We start from the raw sequence: 16,234 nt of genomic DNA, 5'->3' as shown, positions 1-16,234 counted from the left end.
CCCTCTCTCTCTCTCTCTCTCTCTCTCACCGTTTCACCCTCTCTCTCTCACCGTTTCACCCTCTCTCTCTCTCTCTCTCACCGTTTCACCCTCTCTCTCTCTCTCTCTCACCGTTTCACCCTCTCTCTCTCTCTCTCTCTCTCTCTCTCTCTCTCTCTCTCTCACCGTTTCACCCTCTCTCTCTCTCACCGTTTCACCCTCTCTCTCTCTCTCTCACCGTTTCACCCTCTCTCTCTCTCTCACCGTTGCTCTCTCTCTCTCTCACCGTTGCACTCCCCTCTTTCTTTCTCTCTCTCTCATGGTTGCACCCTCTTTCTCTCATAATGGCACCCCTCTCTTTCTCTCACCATTGCACCCCCCCTCTCTTACCATTGCACCCCCTCTCTCACCATTGCAGCCCGGCCCCTCTCTGGCTCTCTCATGGATTTCTTTCTTCTTTTTTTTTTTAAAGCAGGTAAAAATAAATGTGCATTTATAATAGTTTTGGCCTGCAGAGCATTGCACCCCCTTTCTCCCTCACCATTGCAGCCCCTCTCTGGCTCTCTCTCGTGGATTTCTTATTTATTTTTACCTCAAAAAACAAAGTTTGAGAGAGGGGGGCTGCAATGGTGTGAGAGAGGGGGGGCTACAATGGTGAGAGAGAGGGGGGCTACAATGGTGAGAAAGAGAGAGAGGGGGGCTACAATGGTGAGAGAGACAGAAAGGGGATGCAATGGTGAGAGAAAGAGGGTGCATTGCTCTGTAGGCCAAAACAATTATAAACACATATTTATTTTTACCTGAAAAAAAAGTTTGATTAAAAAAAAAAAGTGTTTTTAATTGTTTTGGCCTACAGAGCAATGCACCCTCTTTCTCTCACCATTGCATCCCCTTTCTGTCTCTCTCACCATTGTAGCCCCCCTCTCTCACCACTGCAGCCCCCCTCTCTCTCTCACCATTGCAGCCCCTTTCTGTCTCTCTCTCTCTCTCTCTCGTGGATTTTTAATTTTTTTCAGGTAAAAATAAATTCATTTATAATTTTTTTTGGCCTGCAGAGCATTGCATCTCTCTCTCTCTTATCATTGCACCCCCTCTCTCTCTCTGACGTTATGCTGTGGGGCTGGTATAATAATGCTATGGGGCTGGTATGAAATTATTTCCAGGGCTGGTTTTCATTCCCAGTCCGGCCCTGGCCGTGTGTACGAGGCTTCACACTGTCAGTACACTGTGGCATTGGAGCAGGATCTATGGTAGACAACAGTAACAGTATTGTACCTTTGCTCCCTCCCTTTGCTCTGTTATTAACAAAACATATCACGGTTATTACATTGTGGATAGTAGAGATGTAAATGGGGCCCTACGAATTGTATTGCACAAAATCTGCTGAAATTGCACAGTGAGTATTATATTTTTGTTCCTAATAATATTGCTATATTCTGGTTGGCAATAACAGTGAGTTTATATAAAAGGTCTATTGAGAAAAAGAGCCTGAGGTGGTTAATGACTCATAAGATAAACTACAATTTTTATTAGAAATGGAGGCTTTGATGAGATGCAAAATACCTCTTATATCTTTATGAATCAATGTTAATATGTGATATAAGAGGCTTAAAACCATGGATCTCAATGATTAAGAATGTATCAACAGAAATGATAGGTGTGGGTCTTCTGTATTAGTAATAGGAAAATAATTACAGTTGTGCCCTGTGCCAGTACAGCAAAAATACAGTATGTGTTGTTGATACCAGTAATATCAGTATTCAATATATAAATTCCTTTTTTTTAATGCCTTTTATCTATATTTTTTCTCCACATTTGTAAACCAAGACAGGGGTTAGAACAAATATTAATATATATTTGTAAAATCACTGCTCGGGTGCTTATAAAAGTCAGCTTACATTCATATAATTGAATACATTTTTAAAAAGAAAAACAAACTGCTTGCTGTAACTGTGTAAAAGGAGATTAGCTGGAGTTAGGTTTTATTTGTTTGTCAAGTACTTAAAGTGGAGGTCCACCCTAAAAAAATTAAATAAAAATATACACCAAAATTCTACAAAACAATTGAAAAAAATATTTTTTTACTTACCAGAAATTGCGGTTGCTATGCGGATCTTCCTAATCTACCTCTTCCTAGTCCATGGCTGGTCTTTATCCTTGCGTTGTCTTCTGGGGAATGGTGCGCGCTGCCTTCTGGGAAGTGTGTGTATCCCAGAGAGCAGCTGCCCATTCATACAGCGCAGCGAGACTCGCGCATGTGCAGTAGGAAATGAGCAGTGAAGCCACAAGGCTCCACTGCCTGTTTCCCTTAGTGAGGATGGCGGCGCCAGGACCTGCAACGATCGAGGGATCGGCCTCGGGGAGCCGACATCGTGGGCGCCTAGGACAGGTAAGTGCCCTTATTAAAAGTCAGCAGCTGCAGTGTTTGTAGCTGCTGATTAAAAAAAAAATTGCGGGTGAAACCCTGCTTTAAAGAGTAATAACACAAAATTAAAAGTCAGCAGCTACAAATACTGTAGGTGCTGACTTTTAATAAAAGGATACTTACCTGATTCAGCATCATCCTCACTCAAACCGGTTCTTCGACGGTCTTCGGGTCCCCAACGCCAGCATCTTCAGTGTGGGAAGCCAGCCGTGATTCCTTGTGGCTTCCCACTGTGCATGCTTGAGCCTTGTGGTGCTTTGTGAAGAGTCCTGCAGCCTTATGGGAGCTGTAACATGTGTCAAGGAGCTGTAGAAAAGAAGGGAGGGGGCTCCCCCCAAAAATGATGTACCAAAAGGAGGGGGGCAAAAAAGAAAACTGCATGATCATTTAAGACTACTGGGCCAGATTCACAAACGAGATACGACAGCGTATCTACTGATACGCCGTCGTATCTCTGTTTCTAACTATGCGACTGATTCATAGAATCAGTTACGCATAGCTAGCCCTAAGATCCGACAGGTGTAATTGAATTACACTGTCGGATCTTAAGGATGCAACGGCCCGTCGATCTCAATCTACGTCATTTTCATCGAGTTACGCCGCTTAAAACTAGGGCTGAGCCCTAGTTGTCTTAAGCCATGGTAAGTATGGCCGTCGTTCCCACGTCGAAATTTAAACATCAACGTCGTTTGCGTAAGACGTCCGTGAATGGCGCTGGACGCCATTTACGTTAACCTCTAAGCAAATGACGTTGGTGCGACGTCAGTTAGCGCAATGCACGTCGGGTAATTTACCCGACGGAGCATGCGTAGTACGTCCGGCGCGGGAGCGCGCCTAATTTCGATTGGGCCCGCCTTGCGCCGGACGGATTTAAGTTACACCGCTGCAAATTTCCAGGTAAGTGCTTTGTGGATCGGGCATTTGGGCAGAAGATTTGCGGCGGTGTAACTTAAATCGGAAAAGTTAAGTTGCGCCCGGGCTACGTGAATCTGGCCCACAGTGTCCACAGGGTTACAATGCTGCTGCAGAATTTCACTGCATGACCATGTTGTCACCCTATTAAAGGTAGTGGAAAACTAATGGGTCCACTGGCAATATTAACAAGTAATAAAAATAAAAACTGCTAATGCTAGTAAGAGAGTGTATCACGTGTAATTTTTGATTATGCCCAATTCAACTTAATAATATATGATAGAACATAGAAATATGAAATATACAAAGATTCAGAATGAACAGGGAAATTAAGGACTGAGAACTTTGTTAGCACTGATGCCTTGCCTAAGAAAGAGACTGAAAATTAATAAGTACAGTGGGAAATACAATGTTCAATTTAGTTAAGTGCACTGGCAAGTATATCAAGGGTACAATTTTACATTAGATTAAAATGGTTTAAAGTAGTAAATTCATTGAGGTAATAGGACCCATGGGAGCCCTATGTAAAACCAATCATGACAACTGTTAAGTAAATTATCCTTATTTGCACTGTATTTTTTCAAGGGCAATTAGCAAAGACTTTACAGCTGTCACTAGACAGTTTTTGCTCCTAGGCTTGATCTGTCCAAAATGGGAGCCACAATGTTTTACCCAGGTATATCTAGAGTCCTCAAATTATTGTTCGTGTTCTTATAGTTTTCCAGCAGCTTCATTAAAACAAGACATCAGAGGTTTCTGATGTGGCAAATATTGATTTGGTCTCAATACAGTACAGTGCTTCTGTTATAATTGCCTTACCAGGGCTCTGAGAGGCAAACGTACTGTATATCCCGCATAAAACTGTCACTAAAAATATTCGTACATTTACATACCCCAAAAGCAAATTGATAGCATTCAGCAAAACTTGTTTTCAGTATAGCAGATGCTACAGAGGAAAGCTGTTTGTATTATACTTATGTATTTCAGTATACTAATCTACATTTTTTTATTTTTTTTACTTTTTCTTCAAAGTATCTCGGAAATGATTAAACTTTGTGAAGCTGACCCAGTTGAACTCCTTATAGATCTGGGATTTGGCATTGATGAACCCGACATCTGTACTAAAATTCCCTCCCGCTTTATCATGACACCTTCTGAAGCTAAAGGAATTAACACCCGTGTCTTCTTAGAGGCCCAAAAAAGACGGATGGAAATTGAGAGCCCTAATTTATGTGGTTTGTGATTTAAGATTTATTTATTTACTTGTTATAATTACAGTTAAATATGTGGATCTGAACTTTATTCTTATAAATGAGCTATTTATATTCATACTGTACATTTTGTAAAATAAACAAATCATTCTTATACTTTATTATATATTATGTTATCTAATATTACAGTTAGACATTTTGCAAACCCTGCAAGATACAATAATGGTATAGATGCCTAATTTGCTAAATTTTTATTTTTTTAGCCTAGTAATCCTGTTCAAAAAATGTAATCAACACTGCAATGTATACACCTATTGCAGCAGTATACAAAGCCATATACACAGTATATACATAATAAATAAATAAATGCAAATGTATCTTAAAAAGTATAGGTCCTAAAAGTAGGATACAATATATAAGGACCAAAGCGCCAAAGAACAGTAATGCAGATACTAAAAGATAATGATAATAATAACTTTGTGAAAATGTCATGGATAAGAAAGATTATTACCGTATTTATCGGGGTATTGCGTGCTCCGGCGTATAGCGCGCACCCCTAATGTGGACCCGCAATTCCTGTAAAAAAAACATTTTAGTACTTACAGTTTTGGTGTCTTGCGCGGCGTCCATGTCTCCCCTGTCGAATCGTCGCTTCCCACGCTCAGTTTGAACGCCTCCGCTGACGTATACCGAGTGCAGTACACTCGGCTACATTCGCTCGTGCTCACGCTCTGTGACGTTTATGCGTGAGCACGAGCAAAGCCGAGCCTGGCCGAATGTAGCCGAGTGCACTCAGTATATGTCGGCGCAGGAATTCAAACTGAGCGCGGGAAGCGGGTATCGGCATATATCGCATACCCACGATTTTCCCCTTATTTTAAGGGGAAAAAAGTGCGTGGTATACGCCGATAAATACGGTACATATCTGGAGCAGCTGCAGTGTAAATTGATGTAAACAATTGATAAATAATAAAGAATAAACCGTGCTAAATGCTACATACAACAAAGTAAATAATGAAACACTAAAATAAATAAAAAAACACACAAAAAACTAAAAAACACAACAATCGCTGGAAAAAGTCCCCCTGAAAAAAGTGCTTGTGCTGTTGGAACAGTGTTGAAGGTCTCATACACAGTGCTGTGACTTGAAATATGGATGAAAAATTCTGTGCTCCTTATGTGCTTAAATAGGGTGCCCCCCTAGTAGATTTGCACTCACCCTTGGGATTGGACTAACTATCGCTAATTAGGTCAAATGTGTTTGTGGGTTGACCCCTCTAGGTATACTCTGGACTGGTGGTTGGATATGGTAAATAATCCTCTTGTGGATAGATATAATGGAAAAAGCCTCATTGCGCTCTACCATTTAAAAAACTTTATTCCAAAAGATTAAAAGAAGGTATTCAACTCACATGTAAGAGTGCCTGATATCCTGGCACCCGGAGTGAACAGCAGGTAAAAAAGTTATCTGTGAAAACTGCCCAATCAATACATGAAGCCGATTGTCACGGTGAGGGCTCGATTTCCACGTTTGGATGTCTAGGTGGAAGAGTGTCACGGTCTCGTGACGCAACCTCTATGCATTTCGGCCTATCGGATTGGCCGTCTTCAGGAAGTGCAGATCTACTAGGGGGGACCCTATTTAAGCACATAAGGAGCACTGAATTTTTCATTCATATTTCAAGTCTCAGCACTGTGTATGAGACCTTCAACACTGTTCCAACAGCACAAGCATTTTTTTCACTGGGGACTTTTTCCAGCGATTGTTGTTTTTTAGTGTTTTTTGTGTTTAATTATTTATTTTAGTGTTTCATTATTTACTTTGTTGTATGTAGCATTTAGCACGGTTTATTCTTTATTACCTAAAAGTAGAATACTGTGCAGAGGTATTGGTAAGAAATATTGTACATAACAGATGCTTACAAATTTTATTTCAGCTCAACAATACATTTGATTTGAGGTTTCACAAATTGCTATACAATGTTTTTTTTTTTTTTTACCAAGTTAATTTCTGCTTTAAATCAAAATATGGCTGCCATGGGAAAAAAACAGTGCATTTATGATGGGACTGCCTCCTCCCCCCTTCAACTAAACACTCACTTTCATTAAATAAAAATGGGCGGTACCATTTCTGACTTCCTTATTTTTTCCTTGAAAGTTTATAAAAACATAGTAATCGGGCTATTATGTTCCCTTGCGTAATATTCTCTGAGCTACTGACCACAAACAAGTATGCATTTCAGGATTGTATTTATCTACATAATTGTTCTGGGCTTGTGCACCTTCTGGGTTACTGACGTAAAGTACCGAAGCATGAAGGTTAGCATTAAACCAAGAAACTAGCACTGAAGACAGTTGAGTCAAAGACTTGCATTGTGAAAAATAGCAGTATAACACAACCATATGGCTGTCCCCATATATTGTACATATATAGGCCCAGATTCACAGAGAGCGGGCGCACATTACGCCGCCATAGCACAAACAATGTACACTACACCAACACAGCGCAGAGAGGCAAGCATGGAATTCACCAAGCCAGTGCTCCCAACACTGCGCTGGGTTTCGAAGGCGTACGCCGGCGTAGGTGGAAGTGGGCGTGAGCCATGCAAATGAGGCGTGACCCCATGCAAATGATGGGCCGAGCGCCAGACAGATACGTATCACGAACTGCGCATGCGCCGAGACGTGGACGCATCCCCCTGCGCATGCTCACAACCACGTCGGAACAACTGCCTAAACTACGCCGGATCACTGCGTACGGCGTGAACGTAACCTTAGCCCAGGCCAGACACGGCCAACGTAAAATACGCCGGCTTGTGTTCCCTGGTGAAGACCTTTGCATGTCTGCTGCTGGGTTACACCTCCTTTATGGGGAATAACTTTACGCCAGACGTACAACTTACAAGCACTGCGTCGGGTGCACGTATGTTCGTGAATCGCCGTATTTCACTCATTTGCATATTTGAATGGCTAATCAATGGGAGCGCCACCATGCGTCCAGCCTAAATGTGCGCCCACCCTACGCCGGCGTAGGCAAGTTACGTCGGCGGGATAAAGCCTGTTTTTAGGCGCATCTTAGTTTGTGGGTCCGGCGCACAGATACGACGGCGCACATTTGCACTTACGTCGGCGTATCTTGTTATACGTCGGCGTAAGTGCTTTGTGAAATAGGAATACTTATAGTATTTATATTAAGTTATTTTTTACATGTGTATATATTAGAATCATTAAACAGACCAAACGTGCCCTTTGGGTTTGTAACAAAAAAGCTTTTCATAATATACAATAAAATGGCCAATTGACACAATAATGAATTGTGCAATATGACCTAAGGCTAAAGAAAATTTCTAAGCAAGAAAGCAACTATTCAAATGTTACTTTTAACACACAGTATTTCAATGTTCTAGGTCGATTCCGTCAGCTGGAAGTTCTAGATCAAGTGACAACTGCATTTTCATCTTTGCTTAAAGATGTTCATAAAGATGAAGAAAAGAATGTGAAAAAATCGACACTATCCACGGAAAAACGAAAGCGAATACGACAGCTTCTCTGGAAGTTTACCAGGCAGATGAAAATAGTTGATGAGAATCCAATCCCTTGTATGGTTAGCGATGGACCAATTGAGAAGCAAGACCATTGTGAGCCATTAAAAGATACAGCAAATCTAAATGATTTTAGCAAAAGAAGTCACAGAACAGATAAGGAAAATGCAGAGGATTTATCAAAAGAACAACTTCCAACCACAGACAATGAAAATGTCAGTCCTTTAAGGCCAGAAGCCTTGAGTGCACTGTCTGCACCTGTAAAACCATACAATATTAGTGAAATGGCTGGCAAAATCAGATCATTGAGAGGCTCTAAAGTCCTTTCTAAAACATTCAGAAAAGCATCTGTCCAAAACAGACTCCAACCACCAGATTCATTTGAATTGGAAGAGGTAAGTTATCTTTTTGTGGTTTATCATTTTCATAATTACATAGTTGGCAAGACTGAATAAAGACAATAGTCCATTCAGTTCAAACCTGTGTGGGTGTGTGTTTGTGTAGATAATAATTTTGTATATCCCTGTATATTGTGTTACGGCCCCTTTGGCATCGAATAAATAACAAGAGGAGAGCTTCTGACGGGTGCAGTAGTTTTATTCTTTCGGAACAAAGGTGCGCAGCAGGGTTGAATATTATTTTCTTTATCTCCTTAAGCACCGTAAAAATGAATATCGTAAGCACCATAGCACCATAGCACCGTGAAAACTGTAAATGACATATAAAACACTTATTTACAGTTGTCACCAAAAAGGGGGTTACAGGGTTAATTACAGTTGTCTGCACACACATCTAATTACATTGAACATTCAAAGAAACATGGTTACATGCATAGCGTATTTAAAACCAAACAGCATGAACAGGGTTTATCTCTAGAACATATACACCTTTATAACAATGCACACTTTTCTGCATACCTCGATCCACTTGCCAAGGGGGGTACAAACTTTAAGCTTTAGGGATTTTCTGCAGACATCTTCCATGAAATCCTATGCAGACAGCTAACATGTGGCATCTGAGATACAGGAAAAGGCTTTCTTACTAAGACAGGAAGAAGGAGTGGTCTTGTAATCCTGCTGATCAAAACATTCCCCAGGGAACCAAAGGGAGGCAGAAAGGTTCCACCCAGCAGTAAGTGCTGGACAAGATCCACAATGATAAGCGGACAGTTACACTCCCACCAAATTATGTTATGATGAATATAACCTAAAAGGTCATACATAATTTACAGAACATAACCATGGCCGCTATAAAACATGGTACATCATACACAATTTAGCTTATAGGTACCTCTGTAACTGGCTACTGTCTTGTGTGGTGGTATGCTAGTGTATCACTAAAACTGAACTTATTTGCTTTCTATGAGGACTACTAGCTTTTGAATAGGACGTTCAATAATTGAAGGTTTTGATACATAGTCCTTCTTATCTTGCAATCTTCTGTCACCTACTAACACCTTGACTCGACGAACTAGATCATCCTTTTCTATTGTAGTTTCAATTACACGTCCTAGTTGCCACTGGCATCTGGGAGACATATCATCTTTGATTATGACAATGTCATTTACTTTGAGGTTACGTCGAGGTGTGTGCCATTTCTGTCTTGTGGAAACACTCATGAGGTATTCTCTTTTCCACCGACTCCAGAATTGTTCATTGGCTTGTGATGCAAGGGTTGTAACAGGTTTGACTTCAGGGTCGCCTACAATTAGTTCTGCTGAAGAGCTTGAAGATGCGTGCACTTCAGATCTCCAAAGGAAACTAGGCCCAGATAACCAACTTGAGGTGGAGATATCCGCTACATGTAGACCCCTGGATGCATGGTCGGCTGGGTTTTGTGTCGTATCCACATAATGCCACTGGGTTGGATCTGTAATCTCTCTTATGAGTTGAACACGATTGGCTACAAACAAGTGAAACCTTCTTGCTTCGTTATTGATATAGGCTAAGACTACTTGGGAGTCTGTCCAGAAGAACTCTTTGTCAACTTCTATTTCAAGTTCTACCTTCAACATGACACTCAACCTTGCTGCAGTGACGGCAGCTGAGAGTTCAAGCCTTGGGATGCTCACAATCTTCGTTGGTGCAACTCTTGCCTTGGCCATTACGAAGCTGCAATGGACTTGATCTCTGTCATTTTTGTACCTAAGGTACGAACAGGCACCATATCCTATGTTGCTGGCATCGGAAAAGTGGTGTAGTTCCACTTTCATTCTGTTACCAAAGTCTGGGGGATGGTAACATCTGGGTATCTTGATTTCCCTTAAAGCTTGCAGACTACTCTTCCAAGCCTCCCACCGTGGACATAAGCTCTCAGGAAGTGCTTCATCCCAACTGATGCCTCTGCGGCAAAGCTCTTGGAGAATGCACTTGCCACTCAGTATGAAGGGGGCTATGAAGCCTAGAGGATCATAAAGGGAGGCTACGACTGACAGGATACCACGACGAGTTGAGGGTTGATGCTTTATGTCAGCACTGAAACTGAAGGTGTCGTTTTCAATTGACCACTGAATGCCAAGTACTTGTCCTTCTGTTGTTGAGTCTGGGCTAAGTTTGACAGGTACACTAGTTGTTGCTCTTTCTGACGGAGCAATACAGGACAGGACGTCCCTTTTATTAGAGTTGAACTTATGCAGTCGTAGGCCGGCATTTTTACATAATCCTTGAGTTTCGAGGATTAGATTCGAAGCTTCGCTGACTGTTGGAACGCTAGTTAGGCCGTCGTCGACATAAAAGTTCTTCTCGATGAAGGCTGATGCTGAGGGATGTTCTGACTTGTGTTGTCGTGCAAGATACTTAAGGCCGAAATTGGCACATCCTGGAGAGGAGCTGGCACCGAAAAGGTGAACTGCCATTCTGTATTCTTTCGGTTCTGTTTCCAACTGACCGTTCTCCCACCAAAGGAACCTTAAGTAATTGCGCATTTCTGAGGGGATATAGAACTGATGGAACATCTTTTCAATGTCGCATATCACAGCAACTGCTTCCTTCCTGAAGCGACAGAGGACTCCCACTAGAGAGTTTATCAGGTCGGGACCTGTCAGCAAGGTATCGTTTAGGGAGATGCCTTTGAACTTTGCTGAACAATCAAAGACAACTCTTAACTTGTCTGGCTTCTTGGGGTGATAAACCCCGTGATGTGGGATGTACCACACTGTCTCTTCCTCTGATAATGAAGGGGCTGGTTCTGCATCACCTTTTCTGATTGTTTCTTCCATGAATGCAGTGTAGTGTTCATGGTACTGTCTATTTCCCTTTAATCTTTTCTTTAGATGATGAAGTCGAATAAGGGCCAGCCTCTTATTGTTTGGTAGTGCCAGTTGACTGTTGTCTTTGAAGGGTAACGGCATCTCGTAGTGTCCATCTTTCCTTTTCATTATAGTTTCCGAGAGAAACTGCACGAAGCGAACATCATCTTGAGACACGTACTTATCTTCATAATTTCTTTCAATGAAGTCCATTTCTAAAGCCTTTAACACATCAGCGACCGGCGGCATTGGCATTTCTTTCACTGCGACTCTGTGTACGAAGCTCTGGCTACCCTGTCTATCAAGATGTGGATTTGCTGATCCTACAATGCTCCAGCCGAGCATAGTTTTTTGAGCGAAGGGTTCATTTTCGGAGCCGATAACAACCTCCAAGGGAGCCAGTGCTGATGGGCAGTCATAACCGATCAGTAGTCCTACTTCGCAATCTTGAAGTGGCTGTAACTTGTTTGCCAAGTGTTTGAGGTGTGACCACTGGAGTGCAGTCTCCTTAGTGGGGATGTGAGACTTATCTACTGGAATGAAATCTCTTGTATAGGCTTGACGGAGTTGGACTTGAACTTCGGAGTTGAAGCCACGCACTTGCAGACCGTGAGCAATTTGGCTTGAAATAACTGTGTCAACCGCTGTCATTGTGCTGAGCCTTAGCTGTAATGGCTTGGTGCTCACACTTAACTTCGATACCAGGTCTGCCAGAATAAAGGTTGAATCACTCTGTGTGTCAAGTAAGGCATAAGTGAGGATTTCCCTCTGAGGCTCCGTAGTAGCTGACAACAGAACTGGAACAATGCAGGATGTGGCAGACGTATGTCTTGTCAAAGTATGGGACATAACTTTGGGAACGTTGTCGTTTGCCTTATTTCTCATGCCTACTGAATCATCGTTTGATGCCTTGACAGGCTCAGTGTCTCTCTGTATGTGCAAACAGGTTGGATGACGTCGACTGCATATGCTACAGGTGTGTCTTCCTTTGCAGTCTTTTGTAGTGTGGCCCTTTCTTAAGCAACCAAAACAGAGATGGTTTTCATGAATAAAGGCCCTCTTTTCATCGATGGTCTTTGCCGCAAAAGTCAGACATTTAGCGACACCGTGTGTTTCGTCTTTGCAGACTAGGCAAGGTGGTTTCGGTCTTGAAGCTGAGATATTTGGAACGTTGAAGGTAGAGGGCTTCATTTGAGTGCTTGTGTTGAGCGCCTTGGCTCTCTTGGGAATTCTCTCATCTGTAGTCTTGGTACTGAGGAGAAAAGGAGAGGCAATGGGGTTGCATGCAATCTTAGCTTCCCTTTGCAGGAACTCTGTGAAACGAGCAAAGGTTGGGTATTCTTGGGACTTGTCCAGCTCGTCCACGGCGATGCGACTCCATCTGCGCACGATCCATTCAGGCAGTTTCTTGAGAAGCTTGTGGTTTTCTTCACAATCATTTAGAATAGCTAGGCCTTTAACATGAGGAATGGCCTCCACACAACCTAGAAGGAAATCTGCAAACTCTCTTAATGCTACAGGGTCATTTGCTGATATCTTTGGCCATTTAGCCAACCTTTCTCTGAAGGCTCTTTGCACTATGAATGGACCTCCATACCTGTCCTGTAGGATTCCCCAAGCACCTAGATAGGCATCTTCTGAATTTCGGTAGAAGAACCCTTCCACTGCCTTACGAGCTTCACCACCGAGATACCTCTTCAAGTACAGCATTTTTTCGCACACAGGGAGTGGTTTCTGATCAATCAGCGCCATAAAGGATATCTTCCAATCTATGAACTTCAAAGGATCACCTGTGAATACAGTTGGTTCAGGTATAGGGAGACGGTTGGAGATAAGCAGACTTGCAAGTCCTGGGGTTAGACTAACTTCTTCATTTGGTCTTGACACCCCAAGTGGTGTATTTGAAGGTTGAAATGGCACAGCCTTTGGATTCAATGAGTTTCGTGGTTCATTATTTTGGCAGAGGTATTGCACCTTGTGGTCTGTCTCCTGTTCGTAAATTTCAAGACTATCATAAGAGTTGTAGGCTTTCACTCTTGCTGCAGCTACCTTGACTTCATTTTCTGCTTGTAGCTGTTGTAGTCTTGTCTTTTCCTCATCCAACTTCAGTTTAATTTCTGCCTCTAGTTTGTTCAGCTTAGCTTGCTCCTCGCGCATCTGTTGCGTCGCCTTTGCCTGTTCTATTTTGGCTGCAAGATCTGCTTCTGCGTCAGCGCGTTTGCTAGATCTGGAAGTGGCTCTTGAGCTTGCGTTGGAGTCTGGTAATGACTCTGAGAGGACAGTTTCTGTTTCTGAGTTTCCAAAGACTGACTCATGCTCTTCTTTATTAAGCACCATCCTCACCCTTTCCTTCTCAAGTTGATCGTTAAAGATTTCATCTACATTCTCTAGCCGCTTGCTGATGAGGTTGCAGATTTCAGCCGTTAACGCGGTGCATGCATCCATTTTCTTAACAACGTACGGGGTAGTGGAATTATTTCGGCACATGGACTCATACTGTTGGTGCACTAACGCTTCTTTGGCTTTAATCTCTTTCAATCTTGTATTAAAGTCTTCAGTTGAGCAGAAACCTTTTAACTTTGTCCTACATTCCTTTGCTAGCTCCTTCCAAGAGTTGCACACCTTGTTGAATGCCTTTTCATTTTTCTTAACCGTTTCTTCGTGCATTTCTTTGCCCTTTTCTGTTAGGCTTCGCTCTCTAGAGCTGGATCGTACCTGTTGTGACTCTGTGGGTTTGTCTGTTTCTTCAGCAGGTGACAACATTTTGTTCTAGTGTGCCTTTGCCTTTCAAGTGTGAGTGTGCCTGAAACCTAACTTGAATGAGTGTTGGCTCAAACTTGCTACTAAGGGCTACGACAGATAACAGGTGTTCACACTTGTAACTAAAGATTAGCAAACAATGCATACAGTACTACAAAATGTTTTAAACGAATATACTGCTGACACTTTCTAACCAGACAATTAACCCTTTACGTAAATAACTGCAGTTTAGTGGATTAGGAACTTGGAAGATAGCGTTGCTTTAAATCTGACACTAGGCCTCTAAACACGAATATAATAACTTGATCACTGGTTTAGCAAAATATTAACTATTTGGCTCGCATAGTAGTTAAGGGCGGCTTCCGGATCACATATAAAGAGTCCGCTATATTTAAAAGTCCACGTGACACGTTTACTTTTTTAGCCAAGTCTCTGTTGCCAAGATGGCGTCCGCACGTGTCTTGCGAGGCGTTGGGAAGCCTTTACTCACAGTTCGATGAAGACAGCGACGCAGCTGGTGATGTCGAGTCTCCACCGCAGCGACGAGTTTTCACTGTTACGGCCCCTTTGGCATCGAATAAATAACAAGAGGAGAGCTTCTGACGGGTGCAGTAGTTTTATTCTTTCGGAACAAAGGTGCGCAGCAGGGTTGAATATTATTTTCTTTATCTCCTTAAGCACCGTAAAAATGAATATCGTAAGCACCATAGCACCATAGCACCGTGAAAACTGTAAATGACATATAAAACACTTATTTACAGTTGTCACCAAAAAGGGGGTTACAGGGTTAATTACAGTTGTCTGCACACACATCTAATTACATTGAACATTCAAAGAAACATGGTTACATGCATAGCGTATTTAAAACCAAACAGCATGAACAGGGTTTATCTCTAGAACATATACACCTTTATAACAATGCACACTTTTCTGCATACCTCGATCCACTTGCCAAGGGGGGTACAAACTTTAAGCTTTAGGGATTTTCTGCAGACATCTTCCATGAAATCCTATGCAGACAGCTAACATGTGGCATCTGAGATACAGGAAAAGGCTTTCTTACTAAGACAGGAAGAAGGAGTGGTCTTGTAATCCTGCTGATCAAAACATTCCCCAGGGAACCAAAGGGAGGCAGAAAGGTTCCACCCAGCAGTAAGTGCTGGACAAGATCCACAATGATAAGCGGACAGTTACATATTGTGTTTGCTAAGATGCATGCCCAAGAGTATTTTAAAGCTATCAATACTTCATGCTGATACCACTGGTTATGGAAGAGAGTTCAACATCCTTACCGCCCTGACAGTGAAACCCCCCCCTACTTAGAATTAAGGTTAAACCGCTTCTCTTCCAGTCTCATCACGTAGCCCCATGTCTTCTTACACTCCAAGAGACTGAATCCTTTCCTACGCCTACACTGGGATCACTATTGAGATATTTATATATTGCTATCATACCATATCTCCTCTGATGCCTCTCTTCAGGGAGAATACATTTAGTGCTTGTAGTCATTCCTTGCAATTGAGGTTCTCTAGCCCCCTTGTTAATTTTGTTGCCCTTCTCTGGACTCTCTCCAGTTCCTGCGCATCCTCCCTGAGGATTTGTGACCATAACTTAACCGCATACTACAGATGTGGCCAAACCAGAGTTTTGTGGCAGAATGATTGTTTTATCTCTGGAGTAAATCCCCTTTTTAATGCATGCTAATATTCTACTGGCTTTGCTTGCTGCAGCTTGACATTGCATGCTATGGCTCAGTCGGTCTTTTATATTATATTATTATATAATATTATATATATTATATTTTTAACCCTGAAGTGCATTACTTTACATTTGTAGCACCCTCTAGGTAGGTAGGTGCTAAAGTAGATTTTTTTGTCTTAGGGTAGGCAAATTTATTTAGGCCTGTGTGGCAGTCAGGCCTGTTTGTTTTGATCTGGGCTGGGAGTGGCTCAGGATAGCAGCTGATGACTCACAGGCACTAAGACCTCCCTCTTTTTTCTAGAGCCTGCTAGAAACAGAGGAGGAGAGGAGAGTGGAGTTGCCTGGGGTATTCTAAGAAGCCCTGACCAATCCCCAACTTGGATTGGCAGGAGGCAGGCCTCCTTAAATACCCAGGGTCAGCCCAGCTGAGGAGGAGTGGGAGTTGTTCAGAGCTTGA

General features: G+C 42.3%; 2 protein-coding genes across 3 annotated transcripts in view; one reads left to right on the top strand and one right to left on the bottom strand.

The window, feature by feature from the left end:
- The window catches only part of ITPRID1 (ITPR interacting domain containing 1), a 181,095-nt gene that overhangs the window by 84,109 nt on the left and 80,752 nt on the right, over nucleotides 1-16,234 (top strand). For both annotated transcript variants that reach the window (XM_040353275.1, XM_040353276.1), the window contains exons 7-8: nucleotides 4,349-4,551; nucleotides 7,935-8,464. In XM_040353275.1, the coding sequence (XP_040209209.1) occupies nucleotides 4,349-4,551; nucleotides 7,935-8,464 (733 nt within the window). The remainder of the gene's footprint in view (nucleotides 1-4,348; nucleotides 4,552-7,934; nucleotides 8,465-16,234) is intronic.
- Nucleotides 8,649-15,248, bottom strand: LOC120940428. Its single transcript, XM_040353274.1, has 3 exons — nucleotides 15,015-15,248; nucleotides 8,987-14,805; nucleotides 8,649-8,777 (listed from the first exon to the last, which is right to left on the bottom strand). The coding sequence occupies exon 2, from the start codon at nucleotides 14,077-14,079 to the stop codon at nucleotides 9,418-9,420; it is 4,662 nt and encodes a 1,553-aa protein (XP_040209208.1). The 5' UTR covers nucleotides 14,080-14,805; nucleotides 15,015-15,248; the 3' UTR covers nucleotides 8,649-8,777; nucleotides 8,987-9,417.

Source organism: Rana temporaria, chromosome 5 (assembly GCF_905171775.1).
Source record: "Rana temporaria chromosome 5, aRanTem1.1, whole genome shotgun sequence".
Lineage (NCBI taxonomy): Eukaryota > Metazoa > Chordata > Amphibia > Anura > Ranidae > Rana > Rana temporaria.
The sequence above is the reverse complement of the archived record's forward strand: the minus strand, read 5'-3'. Positions and strand labels throughout refer to the sequence as shown.